Raw genomic sequence first — 26871 nt, 5'->3', positions numbered from 1 at the left:
AGCCAAAATTATTTAAAGCAATATTAAGATTACTACTTTTTAAAAAGTAAAGCTGGGACTGGAGGTGTAGTTCTCTTAGCATATGTGAAGCTCTGGGTTCAATCTCCAGCACCACACATACACGCACACATATTGTAGAACTAAGTTTACTGAGCAAATTCACAAGAATCTAACATCTCTTACTGAAAATGCCAGGATATGCAGCATCTTACTACAGACTATGGCTTTAAAGCAGCTTCAAAATTCAATAAATAGGAAGCTTATTTCCTATAATTTTCCAATGTTGTTACCTCTATTCCTAAATACAAAATATGGCTATCATTAAGCAGAATTGAATTAGAGCTAAGAAATAATGCAATAATGTACTGACCAATTTTCCCAAAAGGATCGTCCTTGAAAGGATCACCTGGATAAAAATAAGCAGAAATCAAAATAACAAAATTTATTCTTTTGGCACCATTAGTTAAAGGATAACTTTTTTAAAAAGGGTAACTCTTAAAACACTTTCATTTTAAACAAAAGTCAAGTTCCCTAAAGCAAAGTTAGTGTCAATAACTCCACCTTAGGAAATATTTAAAATAACAAAGAATTAAAAAAAAAAAAGAGGCTGGGGCTGTAGTTCAGTGATACAACGCTTGCCTAGCATGTGTGAGGCACTGGGTTTGATTCTCAGCACCACAAAAAAATAAATAAATAAAATAAAGACATTGTGTCCATTAAAAAAAAAAAAAAAGAATAAAGGTTGAACTCAATGTACTTCAAAAGAGAGGCAAATATGAAACAGAACCAACTACACTTACCTTGATCACAAGTAGAGGTTACAAATGGAGGGGAAGATGGGCACAATAGCATAAATTTTACTAGCAAAATGTCTATAGAAATGAAGACACTGAGCTTCACTGAAGCAAAGGAAAAAAGAGAGAGAGAGAGAATTGAAGAGTCCAGAGGCAAATTCTTATATTTATGGCCATTTGATTTCTGACAAGAGAACCAACAACAAACAATGCAGAAACAACAGTTTGAAGACCACAAAACCACAAAGAATAAGACAGAGGTCCATTAATGGGAGGGATCAGATGTCTAACTCTACATTAGATTCCATTGTTTTAAAAGTACAGTGTTAGCATTTTTTATTAACTAATTATTGGTTGACTTAAGAATGTCCAACCTTGAGCCCAGAGTAGTGGTACACACCTGTAATTCCAGTGGTTCGGGAGGCTAAGGCAGGAGGATCATGAGTTCAAAGTCAGTCTCAACCTTAGTGAGGCCCTAAGCAACTTGGCAAGACCCTGTCTCTAAATAAAATATTTTAAAAAGGGCTACGGATGTGGCTCAGTGGTCAAATGCCCCTGGGTTCAATTCCAGTTACCAAAAAAAAAAAAAAAAAAAAGAATATGTACAATCTCCACTATGCATTTCTAACATCTTTTCCTTTGGTTCTTATTCTGAAAAAGAAACTACGCTTTTTTAAAAATTTATTTTTTTAAGACTTTCATTTCACTTATTTATTTTTTATGTGGTGCTGAGGATTGAATCCAGTGCCTCACACATGCCAGGCAAGCACTCTACCACTGAGCCACAATCCCCAGCCCAAAACATACTCTTAATTAGGGTCTCTGAAAGCATAATCAAAGATTTAGTCCTGGATTTAGTTGCCTGTGACAGATAAGTATTAGCACATTAAAGAATATAAATGTTTGTTTTCACCTTTATTATAATGAGTATGCTCTCAATGAAGTCTAATTCTTATATAGTTTACACACTAAAAAACCTTTTTGGGTAAACTTAATCTTATAACATTAAAAAATGACACTTACTGCCAACAAAAGGATCAGACTGGAAAAAATCCAAGTTTGTATCTGCAACTGGACCTGTCAGTGAACTTGATTCTGTATTAAATGGATCTTCCTAAAAATAATTTTAAATTAAAAAAATTTTTAGGAACCATAGTTTTAAAATACAACATTTAAAGTAAAATAATGCACATTTAAATCATATACATGTGTTAAAAAATATTTTTGCAGTCATAAAGAACATTTAACAAATTAGTGATAAGAACATTTAAATATAAAATTATTTTACCTCTTTTGCATGTCTGTCATTGTCGAATTCGGGACAAACTTTTTCATTAACAGTTGCAGTTGCCACTTCGTTTTCATCAGTCACATCAGGTGGTATTTCAGGACTACTTCTTGCCTACAAAATAAATATATATATGTATATACACTTTTTATATGAAAATGTACTTTAATATATTTATTTATGTAGTTAAGCAATATATAAACTTTTCGTGAGGGGTACCAGGGATTGAACCCAGAGGTGCTTAACTGCTGAGCAACATCCCCAGCCCTTTTTATTTTTTATTTTGAGAAAGAGTCTTGCTAAGTTGCTGCGTCTGGCTTTGAACTTGTGATCCTCCTGCCTCAGCTCCTGAGTTGCTGGGATTACAGGCATATGACACCATGTCCAGTTGATATATAAATATTTTATACATACATGCACAATTTTTTTTGTTTGTTTGTTTTTGGTGGTAGTGGGGATCAAACCCAAGTCCTTGCCCTCAACTAGGCAAGTGCTCTACCACTCAACTATCTATCCCTTTCAACCTATTTATAAACTATTACTGCTATGTGGACTTACATTATTCTTTTCTACTTGGCAGAGAAAACTGACAAAGGGAAATCAAAATTTATAAAAAAACAAAAAAAGACAAGCAGAATATACTCACTGAATGATTTCTTCTCCTATAATCGGTCTTAGGAAAATGGTGTCACCAAGCTCAAAGTCACTCAAGCCAAGAGTGTTCAGGTCATCTTTAACCACCTCCTGTTTTGGTCATCCCTAAGCTAAAATAAGAGTCTAAGTCTTGCTCATTCTACCTCCTGACCTTTTTCTCAAATTCTCCTCTTCTTCATCCCAACAATCACTATCACTCATTTATATTATAATCAGCTAGGATCTGACTATAGTAGCCTTCCAACTGCCTTTCTGCCTCCAATATGTACTCTTTCAATCTACTCCTGCATACAGCAGCCAAAGTAATAGATCTAAAATGTGAATCTTATAATGGTCTTTCTGGTTAAAAGTTCTTCAATAACTCTCCACTGCTTTCTTGAGTTTGATCATTAGTAAAAAAAAAAATCTTAAAAAGCGGGTCAATTTTCATTTAATACCAGCAGTATGATGTGTTTGAAGGATAACCTAGTAATCTGACATCTGTGCTTAAAAGAATATTGAATCATATACCTATGATTTAATTGTCTAAATATAATGAAATCTAAAAATTTTACATCCTAATCCCTCTCAAACTTGTCATCTTCTCACCATCCCTTCTGTAACTGCTTAAATTTAGGCTAAAACAGCTCTCACACACACTATCTCAATAGCCTCTTAATGTGTTCAGCCCCATTCTTCAATTCATTTCCCACATTTCTAAAAGGTAAATTTAATCATGTTTTTTTTTTCTCAGTTTAAATTCTTCAATGGCTACTCACTGCAATAAGACAAATTCTACAATGCTTCAAGATAAATCTAAATTTCCTATCCTCTGGCCATGTCTGATCTACAAGTTATTTTTCTCCATTTTGATCCATACATCAAAATCATGCATATAATTTGTTTTGAAAATATATGCACCTGGTTCCATTCCAAAAACCCTACTCTGGCAAGTTTGGGGTAGAATATATTTTATCTATGTTTTGATAAAGTATTGAAGAAAATGCACAGAGAGATTTATCTCTTGCCAATACCTTCCTCACCATTACAAGATGTTCTCAAAACTTCTCATGATTATGTTCAGATGTTTTCTTCTACCTTGTACCCATGCTATACTGATTCTCTGCCAGGAATCTATCACTGTCTTCTTTGCTCAACCCCTTCTCATTTTCCAAAGCCTTCCCTACAAAACCTTTTTTGAGTATCTTCCAACTGTCCTATCTGAATAAACTATGCTTCTTTTATCACAGTCTTTTAACATGGTGTCATGCTAGTAGACTATATGCTGCTTAAAGGAAAAAGTTAAATATATTTTATCTCTATAGCCCTCACAAATAGTTGGTGCAATCTAAATAACTGGTAAAAATGAAAGTCCTCAATATCACAATATTATGTAATAATGAATTACTTTCAGTTTTGGATGAGAGTAACTAAAAACCTTCTTGTATTAGTTCCCCCACCCCTCCCCTTTCAGTACTGGGGCAAATCCAGGGCCTCTCACATGCTGGGCAAGCTCTTTCTCACAGAGCTATACCCTCAGCTCTTTAAAAAACATTTTAAAAAAGTAAATATCTAAGCCAGGTCAAGGTGCAGCAACATCTGCTTGTTGTTCCAGCAACTCAAGAAGCTGAAGCCGAGGAATGCCTGAGAACATGAATTTTAGACTGCTCTGAGCAACATGGTGAGACTCCATCATTCATAAACACACACACACAAATTTTCTTTAGATGTATTGTTTTTAAAATATGCTCTACAAAATAATAAATCCATTAAAATTACATTTTAGGAGCTGGGCACAGTGGTGCACGCTTGTAATCTCAGTGACTCAGGAGGCTGAGGTGTGAGGATTGGAAGTTTGTGGCCAGTCTTAGTAAGACAGGGGTCTCTTAGTGAGACCCTGTCTCAAAATAAAAAATGAAAAGGTTTACGGATGTAGCTCAAGTGGTAAAGTGCCCCTTGATTCAATCCTCAGTGATCACCCCCCAAATAAAGAAATACAACATTCTTAAAAATAAATAAAAATTACATTTTAATACTAGTTAAAGCTGTGAGAATTATTGTATCAGGATTCACTCTCTACCTCTAAAAACAAAATCTCAGTAGTCCTCAGGGCATACTAACATATTTATTTATATTAGGTATGATGCTAATGAAACTTTGATTTGCATCTATCTTTTCTTCTGAAGTTGATTATGAAAGTTATGGAAATATTAGACTCACTGGAGATTCCTGGTGTATGGGCTCAGACTCCAAGTTGTTTTGGCCTTCAGTCTGTTCATTAAGGTTGGCTGTCTCACTGCTGCTGGTGCTGAGGCTGCAATAATCTGTAGCACCATTTACTAGAATGCTGTGTGGATTACTGCACCAATTTGACTGATTTTCCAAATCTTTCATTTCCATCAGTCTCATTTGCATCTGTCAATACAAAGCAGATTTACAAAACAATTTATTAGTAGAAAAACATGTAACATAACATACACTTGGTCAAGAACAAATTTGCTCCTCATCAGAATCCTCTGGGAATATAGCATGAACGAGTTAATTCCAGGAAATTCCTTGAAATTCCAGCACACATGATTTTTTTTTTCTGTACATTTTTTGAAATTTCCCAAGAATTTTGATTCTTTCAAATTGCAAAGAATCTGTAAACTAGCAGTACTTTGGGGTAGAATTAGACAAAGAAGGGCCAGAGTACTAGATGGAAAGATAGCAATATGACAGAGAAAAAGAATATTCTATGACAGTACTTAGAGAGACAGAAGTTGAGGAAGAGATAAAGCTTTGGAATCCGCTGTATTACTACTGGGAAAGAAGAGTGAAAACAAGGGTAAAATGAGTTAGTGTCATATAATGTATAAATGGGTTAGAACCCTAGAAAGTATTGTCTAAATCTAAGCTATGCTGAACATATTAAATAAGAACACTAGAAGTGTGAGTCTTTTTTTCTTTTTTGGGGGGAGCGGGGTACAGGGGCTTGAATCCAGGATGCTATACCACTGAGCTACGTCTCGGTCATTTTAATTTTTAAATTTTATTTTGAGACAGCATCTCACTTAGTTGCTGAGGCTGGCCTTGGACTCGCAATCCTCCTGCCTCAGCCTCCTGAGTCACCAGGATTATAGGCGTACACCACCACACCTGGCCCAAAATGTTTCTGATCCCATCATCCAAATGAATTTATACTCCTGAACAATTGTAAGACACATAAGATAGAATTCAAAAAGTTGTAATATATTATAAAAGCTAGATATTATATGGGACCAGGAATAGAAGACAAAATGCTTATTTATACTAACATTTATAATAATAAAAAGCAAATTTACAATATCTCAAATAAACTGATAAAGCAGATTCAAAAAGTTTCTACTGAAAAAAGAACAGATGAAATTCTAGGGAATAATTTCCATTTTTCATAAAATATAATTTTAAAAAATTATTTTTGAATTCCCTTCATTTATTTCCATGCCATTTTTTGTTTTTAGCAAACATAAAAATGAATAATTACCTAATGACCTTTCATAAGTCAGGTCTCTCTCTACCCTCTATTTTATTTTCCCCATAAGGTTTTTAAATTACTGAAGTTGGAATCTGTAATTTTCCACAAGTCTTTCTGGAGCTATACCCAAGGAAAGAACACTATATTGGATTAGGAGACAGGTGCATATCTAGTTATGTCATCTACTACTTGCATGATCTTAGTCAAAGCAACTTCTTCAAACTTCTGTTTTTCTCTAATCCATATAGAATAAGGACAACCCAAACAGAGAAACAACATGTATCCCATTTGTTTGCAATAATAAAAAAAAGAAAAGAAAAGAAAAGAATAAGGACAACCTTCATAGATGATTGTTGTATGGCTCAAAAGAACTCTTTAAAAAGCAAAAGTCTGTGTGAACAACATATTAAGCACACTGTATTTCCTACTATCAGAGCATTTAAGTTTTTCTAGCATCTTGTTTGTCCTTTATTCCTTTCCCAATTCACTGCATATTTTTAAAATGAAAGATATTGAGCTCTTTCAGGTTAGGGACTACTAGTTTTGTTTTATATACTTCATATATCCAACATCAACCATAATGATGTACACTGTAAGTGTACATTTACTGAATGAACATTAGTATTGTGCTTTATAAATTTAAGCAATGGGCATGTGTGTGTGTGTGTATAATGTACCAAATCACACTGTATTTTGAGTTTAAACAATCCCAAAATACTACACATTTATAAAACACAGCATATACCCTTTATACAATAATAAATTTTTTATTTTCACTTTAACCCACAGAAAGAAATCAATTACACATCCTAATCCAGTAAAGGTATGGGTATATATTTGAATTTGTCTCTCTGTGTATATATGTATACATAAAGACATACACATATATAACATAGACACATGCACTTATATAATGTGTGTAGATATATAGTCATACATACCCTCACATATATATACACACATACAGTAGTGAAACAAGTTTCATGAAGCTATACTTCTGATTAACGCACCATGCCTCATGCATGCCAGGCAAGCTTTCTACCACCATGTTACACCCTCAGCCCAGTATTTCATTAAAAAAAACTTTTTTTTAATCATGATCATTGTATCAATTTCATGCTCCACTACAACTTTAAAACCATGACACTAAAATTAAACCCATCATATAGATGAAGCAGTGAGAAGAAATACCTGCTTATCAAACAATTCTATTTAGAACAGATTCCTTATGGTTAGCCTGAGACAATTAATAGAATCTTGACCAAAATTAGGTTTTCTTTTGTATGGTTCACAAACATTGCTTTATTTTCTCAATAATGATTTATAATATCTTCTTTACTTGTTTATGTTCCTTCCTTTGAAAGAAGCACCCTTTCTAAAAAGGTCAAAGAAAGGAAAACGAAAAAGACAAGTCAAAGATTGGGAGAAATTATTTGTAAATCATTTATCTGATAAAGGAATTATATCCAGAATGTTAGAAAACTCATATAATAACAAGAGTCAGACAATCCAGTTTTTAAAATGAGCAAAAGACATGAATAGACATTTCATCTAAGAAGATAAACAAATGGCTGATAAGTACACAAAAAGGTAGTCAACAAATGACAAGTGATAACTTCTCATCAGGGAACTTCAAGTTAGACACTCTGAGATACCACTATTAGAAGGACTATAATGTATTGATGACAATGTAAAGAAACTGGAACCCTCATATATTGCTGGTAGATATATAAAATGGTACAGCTTCTTTGGAAAACAGTTTGGTAACTTAAAAAAGTAAAACATAACTTTGCAATATGACCAACTATCCCGCACCCAAGAGAAATGAAATCACCTACACAAAGATGTGTAGATGAATGTTCATAGCAACATTATTTATAACAGCCAACAAGTAGAAAGAACCCAAATGTTCATTAATTGGGACATTAAATAAATAACTTTCTAAATATATAATGGAATACCTTCAGCAATAAAATGAAATGTTAATGATATATCATAATATATACATTCTACAACCTCAGATGAACCTCAAAAATATGCTGTAAAAAAATCACTTGAGAAAGATTACATATTGTTTGACTGTATCTCTATGAAATATCCAAAAATGACAAATCTGTAAGAGGCAGAAAGCTAAAAAGTAAGACTAGAGACTGACAAGAAAGTGAAATGAGGGCTCTTTTGAGAATGAAAGAAATGTTCCACAGTTGGATTGTGATGCTTGTACAACTCAAAATTTACTGAGAATCACTTATTAAAAACTGAGAATTAGGACTGGAGTTGTTAACTTAGCAGTGGAGCACTTGCCTTGCACATGTGAGGCACTGGGTTCAATCCTTGCCTTGCACATGTGAGGCACTGGGTTGCACATATAGATAGATAAATAAATAAATAAACAAATAAATAAATAAATAAAATAAACATATTGTGTCCATCTACAACTAAAAAAATTTTCTTAAAAACCTGGGGATTCAAAAGTAATACAAAAAGGTAGAAAAAAGTGAAAATAATTTTTAACTATTCAAAAAAAGGGTGAATTGGTGGAGCATAGATTTTCAGAGTAGTGAAAACTAGATAAGATACCACAATGGTAGCTATATGTCATTTTGTATTTGTCACATTATTTATGTTGTACCCATACAATGGACAACACAAGAACAATGGGGGAGGCTCTCATTTTGAGGAGGTTGGGAAACCTCTGTACCTTCCTCTCAATATTGCTGTAACCTAAAATTGCCCTAAAAATGAAGTCTAATAAAAATAAATGCATAAATTAAAAAACCTCAGAATTATATGATATGTAAATTCTACCTCAATAAAACAGTTAAAAAAAAAAAACTCAAAAACTATGTTAAGAATATCCATTCATCTGGTAGCATTACCACCAGAGTAACTCTTTATTTTGGATTATCTTCTTACTTAGAACTTCCACTGGGATAAGAACTGTGCTAAGTGATAGATTAAAAAACAAAAGAAAACAAAAAAACAAAAACTGTCTGAGCTCCTAGACCAAAAAGGAAAGTCTACTACAGGAAATCAACATATAAACAAATATGCAGGAAAAAATTCCATCAAAAGCTTATCTTTCAGATAAGAGGAAGGAAGGAAGCATAGAAAGCAGGAATTCATTATACTTAGTAATTAAGACTACTGGAGGACCTGGATGAATGTGGCTCCTTTAAAGGCTATGTAACCATAATTTCTTTGGTCTTAGCTTATTCAAGTTCAAAATCAAAGAAAGATATTACATAAACCCTATGTTCTTATGTAACCATCTTACTATTATTTCATAAAAAGTGTTATCCTCCATGTAGTGAAGCCTAGAAATGAAAAAGGAAAGGTTCTATACATGGGACCAACCACAAAATCCCAAATTTATCTACAGAAGAAAACAGTTTTTTAATTTAAAATAAAGTTTTCCAAATGAGAAAAACGGATTTTAAAATTAGAATGACACGACACTAAGTTATTATTTGTAAAACACTGTGCTAAAATATCCCACAGGTTTTGCCTCATTAATCTTCACATTAGCCCTAAGAAGTTAGGGTTCTGTTAATTCTCCAATTTTAAAGACAAAGAATCTGTTACCAAGGTGATTTATCTAGTAAGTGGCAGTTGTGGTCTCAGTGGAGGCTGGTCCTTAATAAATGGATAACCCAAAATAGTTATCCTAGTGGGAATGCTACTAGATGAATGAATATTCTTTTTTTTTTTTTTTTTTTTTTTTGGTGCTGGGTATCGAACCCAGGGCCTTGTGCTTGCAAGGCAAGTACTCTACCGACTGAGCTATCTTCCCAGCCCACGAATATTCTTTAAAACAGTTTTCTTCCTTGAGTTTTTTTTAATTAAAGAAAATTATTTCATTGAGATAAAATTTATATACAATAAAACAAATTTACAGAGGCAAGAAGCAGATTAATGGTTACCTGAGGGTAGGAGTGGAGACTGACTAAAAATAGGTATGAGGAATCTTTGAGAGAGAGAGAAATGTTCTAAAATAAAAGTATGACAGTCTTACAACTAAATTTACTGTAAGTCACTGATCTGTTATGCCCTGAACACCTAGACCATCTCACTACAAAGCCCACACTCTTACCCACCGCTCCAGGGAACAGATATACAAGATGCATAATTCTAATGCATAAGTGAAAAGAAACCTATTTGAATTAATGACCAAAAAATGGACAATAAACTAGGCAAAGGGAGGAGGAGCTGACGTTAGAAAGTATTGCTGACTAAGAGAATAGCTGCCAGTCCAAGTGGGCATATTTATTGCTTTATAAGGACTTACTGAACTGATCTCCTGCTGTGAATCTTGTAGGTGCTGTTGAAGAGGTTCCAGCTGAGCCTTCCCTGACACCACACTCTCCTCTAATTCTGCTGTTTCTTGTTGTAGGCGGCTCAGCTCTTCTCTAGCTTTGGCCAATTCTTCTTCGTAAGTGGAGATCTGGGATTCCTGATTCGTTATTTCTGCTTTCAGAGAAGAGATCTATAATATGGAGATGAAAGAGAAGAAAGGGGGATTAAAGAAGAGATGTCATTAAAATGTTCTATAATGCAATACATTTATTTCTTTAGTTTACTATTTTGATGTTTTTTGATGTAGGTTTTGGTAAAAAAGGGGAACTAGGGAAAGGATACAGGCGAGCTGAAGGTAGAGATACTATATTTCCCAAAAGAATTTGGGAAAACTTTGCCCTTTTACAGTAGTGTTCTTCTAAAAGAGAGCCTGTAATCTCTGATGAACCTTACTCCCTTTCCCTCATGTGCCAACTGCTGACTAGGTTGCCACTTAACGAGAACAACAACAAAAGCAGAAAATGTTTTCATCTTAAGCAGGAAAAGAAAGTCAGGTACAGATGCAGGCAGCAATAAATAGCCAGACATTACCAGCTGGGCCTCCTCAGCACATTTCTTTCTGACTTCCTTGAGTTGCTCCTCCAGCTGGGCTTTCTGCTCATCCAGTTCATCAAGGAGTTCCTGTACTTGCTGCTTCTGAGCTTGTAGTTTTTGAAGATTAACATTTTCCCTTTGAACTTCATCTTGAAGATCCTGAAATATAAGAAAATACATAAGCTCTTTGTGGACAGGGAAAGTTTAAGTTAATTTTTAAATCCAACTTAGGAGAAAAGAAACTCTTATCATTGCGTTGGAAGACTAGAGGGCTCATATCTTTATATACAACCTCCTCCCCGACCCCCCATACCAGGGATTGCACCCAGGAATGATTAACCACTGAGCCACATCTCCAGTCATTTTTATTTTTATTTTGAAATAGTCTCACTAAGTCCTTAGGGCCTTGCTAACTTCCTGAGGTTGGCCTTGAATTTGTGATCTTCCTGCCTCTGCCTCCCCAGTCTCTGGGATTACAGATGTCTGCCTCCACTCCTGGCTTTATATATAATATTTGAGAACCTCTTCCCTAGATTCCAGATTTAGCTATCCAATATGCTTTACTCAAATCTATCCTTCAGAGCTGGGGATGTAGTTCAGTGGTATCATGTGTGAGGCTCTGGATTTGATCCCAGGACTGCAAAAAACAAAACAATAACAACAACAACAAAAAAAAACTGTCCTGGGACAGCTATGGGCTTCTCTAACATGTTGAAAATAGAACTCCTGGCACTTCCTCCTAAATCTGCTTTAACTTCAATATTTCACCCTCTCAATTTCTCTAGTCAAGAAAACATGGCATCTCTTTGACTCTTACCTTTCTCTCACCTCTCATCTCCAATACGTCAGCAAATCCTGTTGCTGCTTCCTTCAAAATATATTCACAAATAGATCTTTTTGGTTTTCTTTCCCCCCTTAATGGCAATGCAAGCTACTTTTATCTTTCTCCTGGACTGCTGTCTTCCAGCTGATAACCCTGCTTCCATTCATGTCACCTTTCTGTGTTATTTTCAGCACATCGACCACTATTAAAAACCTATGTTGAACACCATACACTCTCAGACTTCTATGTGGAAGTGAAAAAGGTTGTTGCACAGAAGTAGAGAATAGAGTAATTGTTACCATAGCCTGGGAAGACATGGGGGAAATGGAGCGGGGAAAGAATAGACAACAAGGTGCAGCTGCATAGGAGGAATAACTTTTCACATTCTATAGTACAGTAGGATAACTATGGTTGACAACAATCACTGAATATTTCAAACTAGCTATTAGGATTTTAAATGTTCCCACACAAAGAAATGACATGTCTGAAGTAAAAAGTCAATTACCCTGACCGGGTCATTTTACATTGTATAAAAGTATTTGAAATGTCACACTGTACCCAAAAATATGTACAATTACTATATGTCAACTAAAATTAAAAATATTTTTTTTAAAAAATGAAACAGCTGGGGTGGTATCCACACCTGTAATCCAAACAACTTGGAGGCTAAGGAGGAGGATTGCAAGCTTGAGACCAGTTTGGGGAAATGAGCTAGAACCTGACTCAAAATTTTAAAAAGGCTTGGGGGGGCTGTGGCTGTGGGTGAGATTTGTTGTCCAGGTTTCAGCTCACTGTCTACTGCCTGGTGTGCGAGGGTGAAACCCAGGGCCTCTTGGCTCCAGTGTGGTCACTCTTCTAGTCTAGTTTCTTGCCTCAGACTCCTGACACTGTCTTCTCTCTGCAGGATGTCCGTTCGGGCTTGGTTGTCCCCATGTTCAAATAAAGCTAACTCTCACATATGCACAAAAAAAGAGTTGGGAGTGGTAGAGCACTTTCCTAGCATGTGCAGAGGCCCTGGGTTCAATCTCCAGTAAAAGACAGATAGATAAATGAAACCAAGAAGCAAAAAATTAAAAAGATGTCAAATCATGTCACTTTTCTATTCAAAACCTTACACTGACTCTCCATCTCACTCACTACAAAAACCAAAGTCTATATGTAGTCTATATACAAAGGCCCTATATGATCTCCTCTCCCAATGTCATTTTCAACATTCCCTACCTCCTTGCTCAGTCTATTTCAGTCACACTGACGTCTTTGCTGTTCCTCAGACATACCAGTTACTCACTCATCTCAGGACCTTCACTGATTATCCATTCTTAGAAACTTCATCCCCTAGGTTTCCAGCCGCTCATCTCTTTGAGGGCTTTGCTCAACTGTTGCCTTCTCAGTGAGGTGTTCCTGACCACTAGCACATCCACCTCCCCGCCCTAATGCGACCTCAAATGCAACATATTTTATTTATTTTCTATAGTGCGTTAAATATATTTAATATATTTATTGAGGTAATTCACACATCATACAATTCATTTATTTAAAGTACACAAGTCAATAGTTTTTAGTATATTCAGGAAGTTGTGCAATCTTCACCTCCAGCCATTTTGGAACACTTTTATCAACATAAAAAAGAAATCCTGTACCCATTCTCAAGTCACCCCCAATCCCCTCCTGATCTGTGTCCCTGCCACATGACACCCCCATCAAACTCCTCTGCCCTAGGAAACAATCAATGTACTTTTTATCTCTATGGAACTGTCTACTCTAGACATCTTACAAAAATGGAATCATAAAATGTGTTTCTTTGTGACTGGCTTCTTTCTTTTCTTTTTCTTTCTTTTTTTTTTTGGTACAGGGTATTGAACCCAGAGGTGCTTTACCACTGAGCCAAATCCCCAGTCCTTTTTATTTTTTGAGTCAGGGCCTCAGTAATTTGCTGTCTTGAACTTGCAATTCTCCTGCCTCAGTCTCCTGAGTTACTGGGATTACAGGCATGCACCACTGCACCTGGCCCTGGCTTCTTTCATTTTAACATAATGTTTTCAACCTTGGCATATAATTATTTTAAACAGCTTTACAACAGTTTATATAACATAAAAGTTGCACATTTTAAGTGGCCACTTTAGTAAGTTTAATATATTAATGCATTTGTGTGGCAATCATCATAATTCATCTTTAGAGCAATTCATCACTCCAAAAGTTTCTTCAGAGACCTTGCAGTTAATCCCCACTCCCATTTCATACTCCAGGCAATTAATAATTTACCTTTTGTTGCCATAGTTTTGCATTTTATAGAAATTTCACATACACATAAATAAAATCATATATGCAACCTACTGTATCTGGCTTTTTATATCCAGTATAACATTTTATAGATTCATATGTGGTGTTGCACATATAAGGAGCTTATTCCTTTTTTCCCTTTTTATTGCTGAGTAGTATCCCATCATACAATGGATACTCAGCTGACATTTACTGTTTCCAGTTTTTGAGAATAATAATATATAATTATTATCTTACAGTCTATCTCCTACTAAAATGTAAGTAAGCAGGAATATTTGTGTTATTCACTGCTGTACTCCCAGTTCCTAGTACACAAAAAGTACTCCATAAATATTTAGTGAATGATGAAAGATATGTTAAAGAAATCAATTCTTTTTTTTTTTTTTTTTGGCACTAGGAATTGAACCCAAGGATGCTTAACCACTGAACAACATCCCCAACCCTTTTTTATATTTTATTTAGAGACAGAGCCTCACTAAGTTCCTTAGGGCCTCACTAAGTTGCTGAGGCTGGGTTTGGGAAACCGCAATCTCTCTGTCTCATTCTCCCCAGCTGCTGGGATTATAAGACTGTGCCACCACACCTGGTTTTAAAGATGTCAATTCTTACCGGGCATGGTGGCACATGCCTGTTATCTCAAAAACTCTAAAGGCTGAGACAAGAGGATCGCATGTTCAAGAGCAGCCTCAGCAACTTAGTGAGAACCTGTCTCAAAATCAAAAACAAAAAGCGTTGAGGATGTAGCTGAGTGGTAAAGCACCAAAAGAACTGACTTTTTTTTTTTTTTTTTTTGATACTGGGATTGAACCCAAGGGTGCTTTACCACTGAGTTACATTCCTAAGCCCTTTTAATTTTACTGAGGTAGATGAAAGCAGTGGAAGAACTAACTGTAGATGTGGTAGAAGGTACAAGAGAGCTAGAATTATAAATGGAGTCTGAAGATGTGACTCAACTGCCACAATCACATAAAATTTAATGTTCATCCACAATGTTGGGCTTACGGATGAGCCAAAAAAGGTGTTTTCCTCTTAGTGAAACTGCTGTGAACACTGCTGAAATGATAACAAAGAACTTGGAATATTACATAAACTTAGTTGACAAAGTAGTGGTGGGGTTTGAGAGAACTGAAGTCAACTTCTTAAAATTTTTTTTTAGTTGTGGATGGACACAATACCTTTATTCTATTTATTTATATTTATGTGATGCTGACGATGAAACCCAGTGCCTCACATGTGCCAGGCAAGCGCTCTACCACTGGGCTACAATCTCAGTCTCCTGACTCCAATTTTTAAAGACGCTCTGGGTAAAATGCTATCAAACAGTGTCACATGCTACCAAGAAATCCTTCATGAGAGGAAGAATCAATCCATGCAGCAAACTTCATTACTGTTTTATGAAAATGCCACAGCCATGCCAGTCTTCAGGTACCACCACCCTGATCAGTCAGCAGTCATCAACATCAAGACAAGATCCAACACCAACAAAAAGATGACTTGCTGAAGACTCAGATGACCATGAACATTTTTACCAATATTCTAAAATTAGGATATGTACATTGTTTTTTAGATATAATGCTATTGCACATTCAACAGACTATAGTATATTGTAAATACAACTTTTATATGCCCCAGGAAATCAAAAGCTTCACGTGATTCATTTGATTGTGATACTCACTTTATTGTGGTGGACTGTAACTGAAACCACCATGTCTCTGAGATATGACTGTATGACATAAACACCAGGTCAACAGTTGTTTCACAGTATTGATTAGGGAATGACAAGAAAAAAAATGTGTGTACATGTTCAGTACATATACAATTTTTTAAATATATCAATCTGTGATTGGCTTAATTGGTAGATGTTGAACTTGTGGACAGAGGGCCAACTGTAGCCTGTAAACTATTTGGTTTGAAAAAATTTTATAATTAAGTCATAAAATATTTTTAAACTGTCACCTAAAGTAATTTTATTAGTTTGGAAATAGAACCCATTGTAACATTCCTTACTTTGTTTATAAAATATTTAAATAGTTTATATATTGTAATATACTGCCCCCCCCAAGACTTTTTTCAAGTCCTGGGGAAAAAAGATGTTTCTCCTTCCCTTTAATTAAAAACACTCAGATCATCTCTCGGCCTTTTTTTTTGGGGGGGGGAGGGTTTACCAGGGATTGAACTCAGGGGCACTTGACCACTGAGCCACACCCCCAGCCCTATTTTGTATTTTATAGAGACAGGTTCTCACTGAGTTGCTTAGCACCTCGCTTTTGCTGAGGCTGGCTTTGAACTTGCAATCCTCCTGTCTCAGGCTCTCGAGCTGCTGGGATTACAGGTGTGCGCCACTGCACCCGGCTACCTCTCAGTCTTTTGGCTAAGGTCCAGTGTAATATCTGTTCCTATGTTTAATCTGTTTAATATCTGATATATCCTCTATCCAACAACAATTACATTAAATATATTAAATAAATTTTTGGAAATAGGAGATGGAATAGGTGCTTGCTCCATCTACTCCACACACTGATCAGGTATTGCAGTGCCTCCAAAAACTGTGCACACACACACACACACACACACAGAAGAAAAAAAAAGTTCAGAGGTGGGAGTGGTAAAACTATGTTACCTATTCCCACCAGAAAGTATTCTAGTCTAATTTCCCATCCTGCCTCATTTCCAAATAAAAATCTAGGACTTCACATCTCTAATAATATCTAGTCTTCATAATCACATGTAATTTTGATTATCTTTTACTGAAAATCCGATGAAGAAAAATACAATAGATCTGTTTTTTTAAATATTGTTTTTTAGTTGTAGATGAACACAATATTTTTATTATGTTTATTTTTATGTGGTGCTGAGGACTGAACCCAGTGGCCTCACACATGCTAGGCAAGTGCTCTACCACTGAGCCAGAAGCCCAACCCTAATACAATGGATCTTAAGAGGGTCATAAGATATAAGAAAATGTCTAGGACATAGTAATAACTTTTAAAAGCTGAATAGAAAGGTATATATAGTATGATAATAATAAATAAAGTCATTTATGCCTGCTCACAGAAAATAGAGAAAAATGTTAACAATGGTTCTCTCTAGAAAGGCTCTCTTTTTTTCTTTCATATACTTTTCTGTATTTTACATGTTTACTATATTCCCATGTTATGATCAGAAAATATCAAGTTTGTTTTTTTTTAAGTATGACATCTCTGGTGGTTTCAGATCAATATAAAACTTTTCTGATGAAACTGAATTTTTATGTTATAATTACCAATACAAAAAACCAAAGGACGAATGATCTCGCTGATAAGCCGTTGATGACACATAATGGGGGGTGGGAGGGGTTAGTGTTAGTGTTAGGGTTAGGGAGGCAGGCAAGAATGGAGGAAGGAAGGACTGTATAGAGGGAAAAGAGGGGTGGGAGGGGGAGGGGAAAAATAACAGAATGAATCACACATTACCCTATGTAAATTTATGATTACACAAATGGTATGTACTCCATGTACAAATAGAGAAACAACATGTATCCCATTTGTTTACAATAAAAATTAAAAAAAATTCTAAGATCAACAAGAGGATCTTCATGTTATGTTCGAGAAGTAGATTTAAAGTGATTAAACTGCAAAAAGTCAAAATGAACAGTTGCAAATACATATGCTAACAGGACTAAGAATCAAATTTCATTGCAAATTTGTGACCACCATCACAATGCAAATTCCATATCATTATCAGTATCCAGATACATGTGACTCTTATTTTGCTTATCCTGAGACTAAATACAGGAAACTGATGCTTGCCCCCTCACACACCTCCTGCCACACTCTCAACCAAGGCAGTGGCAGGTTCTGGCAAACAGTACCTTCTATTGAACCTGGAAAATTTTCTCTTAATCTTAAGGTGGTCATTTGGGAAAAACCTCTCCTGGGTCAGTGCATGAATTCATCAGCACTTTCAAATATCATCTGTTCAAGTGAATGACTGAAGACACCTGCAGATACTTTTTCTTTATCTTCCTTGATCATGCTCTACCTGCCTCACAGAGCTATCAAAAAAAAAAAAAAAAGGAGGATAGCAACAATTAGAGAATGGGTAAGGATAAAGTGAACAAGATTAGTGTAATACGGTGCCTAAATTTGTTTTAGAACAATACCAAAGTAAGCCACATCCAAGATTCTTCATTCATGAATGAAGGATACTGAGCTGGGAATCTTGGCTTTATTTAAAAAATAATTTCAAGAAAAAATGTTCTGTTTTCTAGAAATCACTTAAGTTACTGAGAATGACAAATTCATCCCCTTTCTTCCACACCTCATGAAGTGCTATTAGATACATCAAAGAGTAAAATAATTCATTTTAGTAACCCAAGCCAGATGTACAACTTAGAAGCAACATAAGAATTCAACCTATAAGGTGGGTGTGGTGCTGTAATCCCAGCAGCTTGAGATCTGAGACAGGAGAATCGAGAGTTCAAAGCCGGCTTCAGGAACTTAACAAGACCCTAAGCAACTCAGTGAGACCCTGCCTCTAAATAAAACATAAAAAAGGGTGAGGGATGTGGCTCAGTGGTTAAGTGCCCCTGGGTTCAATCCCAAGTGCCAAAAATAGAAAAGAATTCAACCTATAAAATATTAACAACATGAATGTGTTTGTGTGTTTCATACAAAATACAGTGAGAAAATAAACAAAAGGGTACTACTTTATGAATAAAACACTTGCTTAAAAGAAAGTAAACCATATATACAAACATAATTCTTACAGTAATATATCAGAAGAATTATTAAAGAGAACAAGAGGGATTTTAGTAATCTCACAAGTGGTATTATTTATTTGTTTTAAAAAAAAAAAAAAAAACCCTCTATAGACTAACCCAAAATGAGAAATAATCAGGAACATTATTAGGTATACTCAAAAGAGCAGTTTAAAAAAAAAAAAGAGCAGTTGTTTTTTTTTTTGGTGTGTGTGGTGCTGGGGATTTGAACTCAGGGTCTTGTGCTTGCAAGGCAAGCACTCTACCAACCGAACTATATCCCCAGCCCCAGGATTATTCTTAAAATAAAAAAGGTGACCAACTATGGAGCAAGATGTTCAAGAAAGGAAGCCTATTAAATGGGGGTAAGTGCTAGAAAACCCCATTAACAGACTGCCTCTATTTCCCAATCATCTGCTTTCCAGAGTGTTCTAAAGAGCATTATTTCCAGGAAAAGAACGTTGAGATCACATATCTAATTATATTTCTAACTAAAATAAATCATCCCTCTTCCTCTGAGGAAAAAACCAACTAAGTGAGTTAAAATGAAAACAATATGGGCAATTACTCAGAGTTACTCTTAACTGATGAAGTACAAATAATTGGGAGCTTCTTTTACATGAGTTTAGTATGAACAACATGAAAAAGTCTGACTCAATGACACCTACTAAGCTTCCAATCCTTTCTGCCTGTGGCTTCTGTTTTTTTTTTTTTTTTTTAATATTTTTTAAGCTGTTGACAGACCTTTATTTTATTCATTTATTTATATGTGGTGCTGAGAACTGAATCCAGTGCCTCACACATGCTAGGCAAGCCCTCTACCACGGAGCTACGACCCCAGCCCTGCCTGTGGCTTCTGGATGTCTTTTCCTGTTTGTAGTTTCATGCACAAAATCAAAGTTTATTCATTTCTATTGCTTCCTTATATTTACTTCCATATAGCCAGGCATGGTGGTGCAGACTTGTAATCCTAGTAACTCAGGAGGCTAAGGCAGAGGATCACAAGTTCAAAGTCATACTCAGCAATTTAGGTAGAGCCTAAGCAACTAACCAAGACCCTGTCTCAAAATAAAAAACAAAAAAGGGCTGGGGATGTAGCTTCGTAGTAAAGTACCCAGAGTTCAATTCCTGGTGCCAAAATCAATTTATCAATCAGTCAGTCAATCTCCATCTAACAACATATTACCAAATATAGTAGAAGAGATGATACAAGGCACAATTTTTAAGCACAACGAACTCATAATGTATGATACTGGAATCTATATACATACACACCAAGCCATCACTATTAGGGAATGTAGCGTATATGCCATAAAATAGATACACACTACTCTGGGAAAATACAGGAAAAACTAATATAGATAAAAGAGTCAGAGAAGGGAAAGTTTAAGACAAGTGGTCCAAATTGAGCTGAACTTTAAGGCCTGGGTGGAATTCACATAAGTAGGGTATAACAACACAAGGTGTAAGTGGGAATAAGAAGGAAAAACGTATGTGGCACATGTGTTCAGCATCAGATGATCAAAACATGACTAGTATTAAGAAGGGTTTGTATTTCATCTTTTCTTCTACCTCAAATATACGTGCAATGTATGACAATCTACCATCATTAACAGTGGTAGTGGGCAGCAATAAAGATTTTTATATCTGAGAGTCATGATACTAAAATTGGATTAGGAAGAAAAGAGAGGTCAGAATGAGCACTTGTGATCTGACTGAATTTATAGATGTTAGGTGAAAAGGGTGGTGTCAATGAAATAGAGCAGCACTGATAAAAATAATAAAGTTCAAACTTGAAGCTATTTTTTTTCAACAAGATAAAGATTCATTTTAGATATATTGACTCTAAAATGATAAAAATAAAATGGTTAACTGGAGATGTGGGACTGGCACCTGACATTAAGGAGGGGAAGATATACAAACACACAGTCTATCCATCTGACCCTGACAAAGGCAGTAGAAGCAAAGAGAGGTAGGATGGTATTTAGAAGCATACAAGTCAAAAAAGTAGTTCTTGGTCCTTAACACAGTAAGGACCAACATGTTTGGTCTTAAGATTGCTGGTTCTGGCAGAAAAATTAAAGCACAGTGAAACAGATGAATGGCAGATTGTATAGGGTTGGTGAAAGAACAGGAAGGGGAAAAAATGGCCACACAAAGAAATTAGAGAAAAACAGGTGGTAGCTAAAGTGGCAGCAATAGCTAAATAAGGGTATAAATACAAATTGTGAAGTCCTATGTGCAGAGCGTCCTATATGAGGTTAGAAGTCAGAAAACAAGAGCTTGGTGTTGAAAGGTGGGTGTACAGAGGTAACTGTATGATATGGAATAATAAAACTAAACAGAACATTTATTCTTGTATCACCTCTGAAATGTTTGATACGGAAGAGAAAACTAAAGCTTATAGTGGTTAAATTATTTATTTAGGATCAAAACCTAGGAAGTGGCAGAACTAGGACTAAATTCAAGTTTGTTACCAACTTGTTACTACAAACCTTTATGAAAAACTAAAGAACAGTGAATCCCTAAATATTTGTTGACTAGTCAAAGATCCTGGGTTCAATCCCTAGCACCAACTAAAAACAAAAACAATAAACAAACTAACAAAAAACTCAATTTTGGTTTTGAAACTTTGGTTTCTGTGCTTGAGATGTGAGCTCAGGTAGTCATTATTTGAGGTTTTAGTAATAAGGAAAAAAGCAAGAACACCCAGAAAAACTAAAATTTGTATTAAGCAGATAATGATAGGCCAAAATTCCCTTATTTTTCTTTCCCTGATGTCTTCATTTGGCATTTCTCATTAGCACTTCCAATAGAAAGTGGGGATCAGAAAGAAGCTGTGAAATATACCTTTTTAGATTCTGCTATTTATTAATAATGCTAGTAAATTACCTTTAGTCAAAAAATAAGTACTTAAGAGTTCAAATTTCTTACAGATTTTAATTATCCATTTTATTCTGAATCCATGCTTCATTATCAACAGGTATATCAGAGTTAATTTAATAGGTAATGAAATCTATTTATTACCATTTTTGGCAAGTTGTCTTGTGCTTCAGAAAATTGGAAATGACTACTAAAGCACACAGTTGTGTTTAAGTAAGTCAATTAATGTCATTCTTAGTCTAGTGTCTCATTACCATTGAAAACAAATATTTCTATTGAGGTAAAATGAGTAATGAATCTACTAACCCAAAGCTTTAATTAATCCAGCATTTCTTTCCAAAGAACTTATGTTCAACTGTTACTACTGTCTATACTAAGCATGTTCCTTGTACTTATAGGACCCTACACAGAAAAATTGAACAATGTGGACTTTCTGTGTCAATCACGTACTTTGGAATTCACAAAGCTTAAGGTTAAACATACACCTTACTACTGCCACTAAGAACAAGCAAATCACAGAGAAATTCTGATAACAAAACTCCCACAATGATAACAAATAAAATATTTAAGGATAACCCATTTAGCCTGAAAGGAACAATGTGCAATTTAGTGCTCTTCTAATCTGGTTATTTAAATCCCCATGCTCAAAAGATGCAATAGGGAAAAAACAATGGGTAGATGTACTTGAGTAACAAAATACTGTTTATCACAAGAACCTATGCACTTTGAAAGAGTAACTGGCTAAATTTAGAAGCTGTCCAAGATATAAGAAACTATATCTATTTCTTCAGACCAAGAAATTTTTTATAGATTTTTATCTTCCATTCTCAAAAACTATTTTCAACAATAACTGCTTAAAGTCATTACTCTAGCATTTTTAAAGAAACTTAAAAACTGTACATAAACAATGTAATTCAAGCACCTGATCCTCCTACACTTAATCTCACTACAAGATAGAGAAATACATTGGTGATGATATATTTACTTTGGCACTGCTTTTAAGAAAATTCCAGTATACAGAATAAATGCAGTCATCCAATCAGAGAATCAACTACCAAGGAATCTCTCTGGCTTCTTCCTCAATCCTTCAGTAAATCATTCTCCCCACCCTAGCATAATCCACTTGATAGACAATCCCCAATGAATGTACTACATCAAAACAAAACAATTTAGAGTTTTGCCTATTTAGAAGTATTATTATAAGCAGGGAATCAACATACAAGCAGCACACTAAGACATGCCCATCCATGAAGCTTTTACTTGAAGCTTCTCCTATATGTGCTAGTGCAGCATTCAGGAAATGGTACCTCAATAACATCGTCACGTGAATTGTTTACTGCTGTAAATGAAACACTGCTCAATTTTTTAGGTTTTTAATGTTCGAAACACCCCATTTTATATCACTTCCCAAATATAAACAGGTCTTATTTTCTATTTGTAAAATGAAGCTACTTAACAAGGACCTTAGTGAAAATGAATTAAGTCTCATTATGTCAAAGTTAAGATATCCTGGCTACTAAGGAACACATAAAATGTTAAATTGTTCTGTATCATTTCCTGCCCAAGCAGAATTATGAGAAACAGTCTCTGAAAATACTAGGTCTCCTAGCTAACACAATCTCATATGCATGAAAAAGCAATCTTGTTGTTCATGATGATGATAATCTCGCTCATTTAATTTTACTGGTATAATAATATTCATAACAAAAGTCATCCAAAGTTATCTTTAATGGTATACTATGCAGGTAAATATAATTTAAAAATACTTTCAAAACTAGAATAAAATGCATCTTCACTGAAAAATTTTGCTTTCTCATTGTACTGTAATATTTAAAGGCCAGAATTCAAAGCAAGAACAATCATTTTAAAGAAAACAGACTTATATTGTACAAATAATAGATATTCTCTAGACCTACTACCATATCTATCAAATAGTAAATGACCTTATACACTTAAAATTAATATTCCTTTATCAGAAATGGAATAGTGAATTTCATAGTTCACTTACCTGAACCTCACTTTTCCTCTGTTTAATAGTATCTTCTTTCTCCTTAAGGTCCTGTTCCACATTATTCTTTTCCCTAGAAGACCAGCAAACAATGCAAGAATATTTGAGAACATCAGCTACAGCTGGTATGGTTATCCATCCTCCTAATCCTGAATCGCTTTTTAAATACATAGTGAAACATTCAATTTTTAAACGAAGGGCAGATTTTTCTACCCTCTTTTAATTATTTATGGAATAGAAATCAATATAGCTGTTTATTTTAAAAAATCGCTTCCTCACTAAAATGTGGTGAAAAGAGAATAGATTAAAAAAGGAAAAAGAAAAATAATCAATGAAACACTCAGGTTCCACTGATCTCACTGTTGCTATGGAAATACTGTCCAATGAAAACGGCTGGTGAAGAAAAGGAGGAGTTGCATCAGCTCTGTAAGCTTAACCCTTAATTATCACTGTCAAATAAAATGAAAATGGCTAACAGAAACAGTGAACAATATTAAGAAAAAAGGCATTTGCTGAAGTGTTAATCTCCCCTTAAATCACTGGTGAGCATCAATTTTAGAATGCAACAACACAGAACAAACGTAGAAGATTGTTAATACCAGGTAATTTGCTCTATCAAATATCACATCTGTTTTAAAAAGCTATTTTGGAACCACCTATCAAACCCAGTTGATCAAATATATAAAATAATGTGTACTATATAAAAAAAAATCACAGTAGCATTTATCTCTTCTACTTCTCAAATCAAACATAATGGGCTCTATTTTTACTTTGAAATATCATTCTCTATAAATTTTTATGTTTTGTTAGAAGCTATGTTCCTATGATGAATTTCAAGTGACCTTAGATTCAGAATTACAAAATAAAGCTATTTCTTTAATGTAACACATTTTAACTGCCCATGTTTATCAAAATCTCCCTCCTCCCACCACAGCTCCCATTCCTTTCTTTTCTACAAAATGAGAAAAAATCCCATAGAGAATTCTGCAGCAATACATGTTTGGGGTGGAGTGAGAGTAAAAGAAGGCAACATGGAGAGGGGAAGATAGGATTTAAGAAGTTCTCCAGATTAGTACTGCAGAGTTTCTCCTCAGAGCTCATAACTATATTTCAGTTTCCATTCCAGACATAACTCAAATGTAAGCTCAGGCTTCACTGAGCTTTGGCATAAAGGAAGGTGAGAAAATTCTACCAAAGGAGATACTTAAGGGACAGGTTTCATTTACATTCTCACCTTTTTCAGGTGATACTTTAAAATGTAGACAAAAATCATTTGAATATGTAGGCACAATGATCTTAAAATTTGTATGGAAGAAAAAAAAACACACGAATAAAGCTATTTGTATATTGTTACTTTTAAAGGCTTGACATGGCCAAGGAGCTCACTAACCGTTTGTCAGATGGGTCGCAATGTGGGTCGTGATGTCGTGGAGATTTTAAACAGTCCCTCACCATTCGAATCATCGTTGCAGCCCGTTCCATCCATTCCTTAATCTACTTATTACACAAAGGCCATCTCCCACCTCCAACCCTTATCAAATTAGGTAAAATTGAAAAATAGACACAAGGGAAAAAATTCTGAAAATACCACACAAATTCTGCAAGCTCAATCGTGGAATTTTTTTCTTTCCGCCTTATGTGAGCAGATGAGTGTTTTCAGTCCTGCTGCAGTATGTCAGAAATAAGTCACATGAAAATCTAGCCCTCACCCCCCACCTCTAATCCTCAGAGGCATTCCACACAAGGTCAATATCACTTCAGCTCCATTTCAAACAGTAGATAATAACAAAAATAGAAAACATTACACAGTATCATACATCAGTACTACCCAAACCAATATAAATGTGGATGTGCTCATTTCAGTTCTTTCTGCTGTTAAATCCTGCTCCTGACAGTGTCTGTTCAATTCTTTCTGCTCTGCTGTTTAACTCCTGTTACACACAGTGTCTGCTCAAAATCAAAAATCGAGTGTGCATGCAGGAAAACAGGGCTGCAAGAGGCAGTGAGCTGACTTTAAGTAGCCAGGCAGAAGAACAGCTAAGCAAAGGAAGAACGCTCTCTTGGTGAAAAAGAAAATATCACAAAGGACTCTCAGCTCTAACAAGGTCTAGCAAACAAGGTCTATGTTTGTGTAAAATGGAGGAAGCCTGAAGAGTACAAATTTCTCTTTATAACTTGAAGTGTTTGGGGCAGGGAACAAGCTGTGATGATGTCCCCACACATATTCTGAAGATCTTTCCAACTAAATAAAATATGGAAAGCTTCTTAGTACAAAGATAAAATTAATATCTAGCAAAATTCCATTCTCATATTAATTCCTTTTATAATCAAAACAAAGTACTATAATATACACTGCTAAAGAGAAAACTTTAAAAATTAAATGTTCAATTATATCATTTTCTATTTAAAAATTACAACTAAAATCTTGCCCTATAAACCACGTTGATAACTGAACAATTTTCTTATGATTTCAGAAATGCCAACTTGTTACTCTATTGCCATGCAATAGCTCTTAATTTCTATAACTATCCTCTCATTTCAGACAAGTAAAAACATCTAAATATACATTTATATGCACAAAAGAAGCTTGGCCATAACAATATGTATATTTTCCTAAAGGTGAGGTAGGTATAAATCAATACAAACCATTCTGTTGAACATCAGTAATTTAAAACCTTAATTCGCCTTTCAAGGATCTGTGCCACAGTAAGAAGGGGCAATCTTTATATGCAGATTCCCAAGGAGCCCATCAATATGTCTTACATGTAAGATATATTTCACAAGTAGATGAGTGAGCATTTTGTCCAAACCACCACTCATCTGGGATGTCATGACAGGAAAAGCCACTGCCTCCATCTTAGAAACTGTCTGAAAAGGGAAAAGAAACGATCCTAATTGTCCTCTACTTTAGATTATTTTTTTTACCCCTATTAACTCAAGATGCTTGTACATCCTGAGGAATCCAAAAGAACCAAAGTTGTAGAGAGAGCCAGGGACAGAGTTTTCCAGTGTTTCAAAGACTGACAGATATGATTCCA

At 35.0% G+C, this 26871-nt stretch overlaps 1 protein-coding gene and 1 pseudogene across 2 annotated transcripts in view; one reads left to right on the top strand and one right to left on the bottom strand.

Moving 5' to 3' along the window:
* Eps15 (epidermal growth factor receptor pathway substrate 15) overlaps window positions 1-26871 on the bottom strand; it is a 132184-nt gene that overhangs the window by 28392 nt on the left and 76921 nt on the right. For both annotated transcript variants that reach the window (XM_047549323.1, XM_047549330.1), the window contains exons 13-19: window positions 23834-23906; window positions 11099-11260; window positions 10500-10697; window positions 4936-5130; window positions 2083-2196; window positions 1818-1908; window positions 371-406 (exon numbers count right to left, since the gene is read on the bottom strand). In XM_047549323.1, the coding sequence (XP_047405279.1) occupies window positions 371-406; window positions 1818-1908; window positions 2083-2196; window positions 4936-5130; window positions 10500-10697; window positions 11099-11260; window positions 23834-23906 (869 nt within the window). The remainder of the gene's footprint in view (window positions 1-370; window positions 407-1817; window positions 1909-2082; window positions 2197-4935; window positions 5131-10499; window positions 10698-11098; window positions 11261-23833; window positions 23907-26871) is intronic.
* LOC124968762 (uncharacterized) lies at window positions 16557-16763 on the top strand (annotated as a pseudogene).

Source organism: Sciurus carolinensis, chromosome 1, assembly GCF_902686445.1.
Source record: "Sciurus carolinensis chromosome 1, mSciCar1.2, whole genome shotgun sequence".
Taxonomy (NCBI): domain Eukaryota; kingdom Metazoa; phylum Chordata; class Mammalia; order Rodentia; family Sciuridae; genus Sciurus; species Sciurus carolinensis.
Note: the sequence above shows the minus strand (reverse complement) of the source record. Positions and strands in the feature narration are given on the sequence as shown.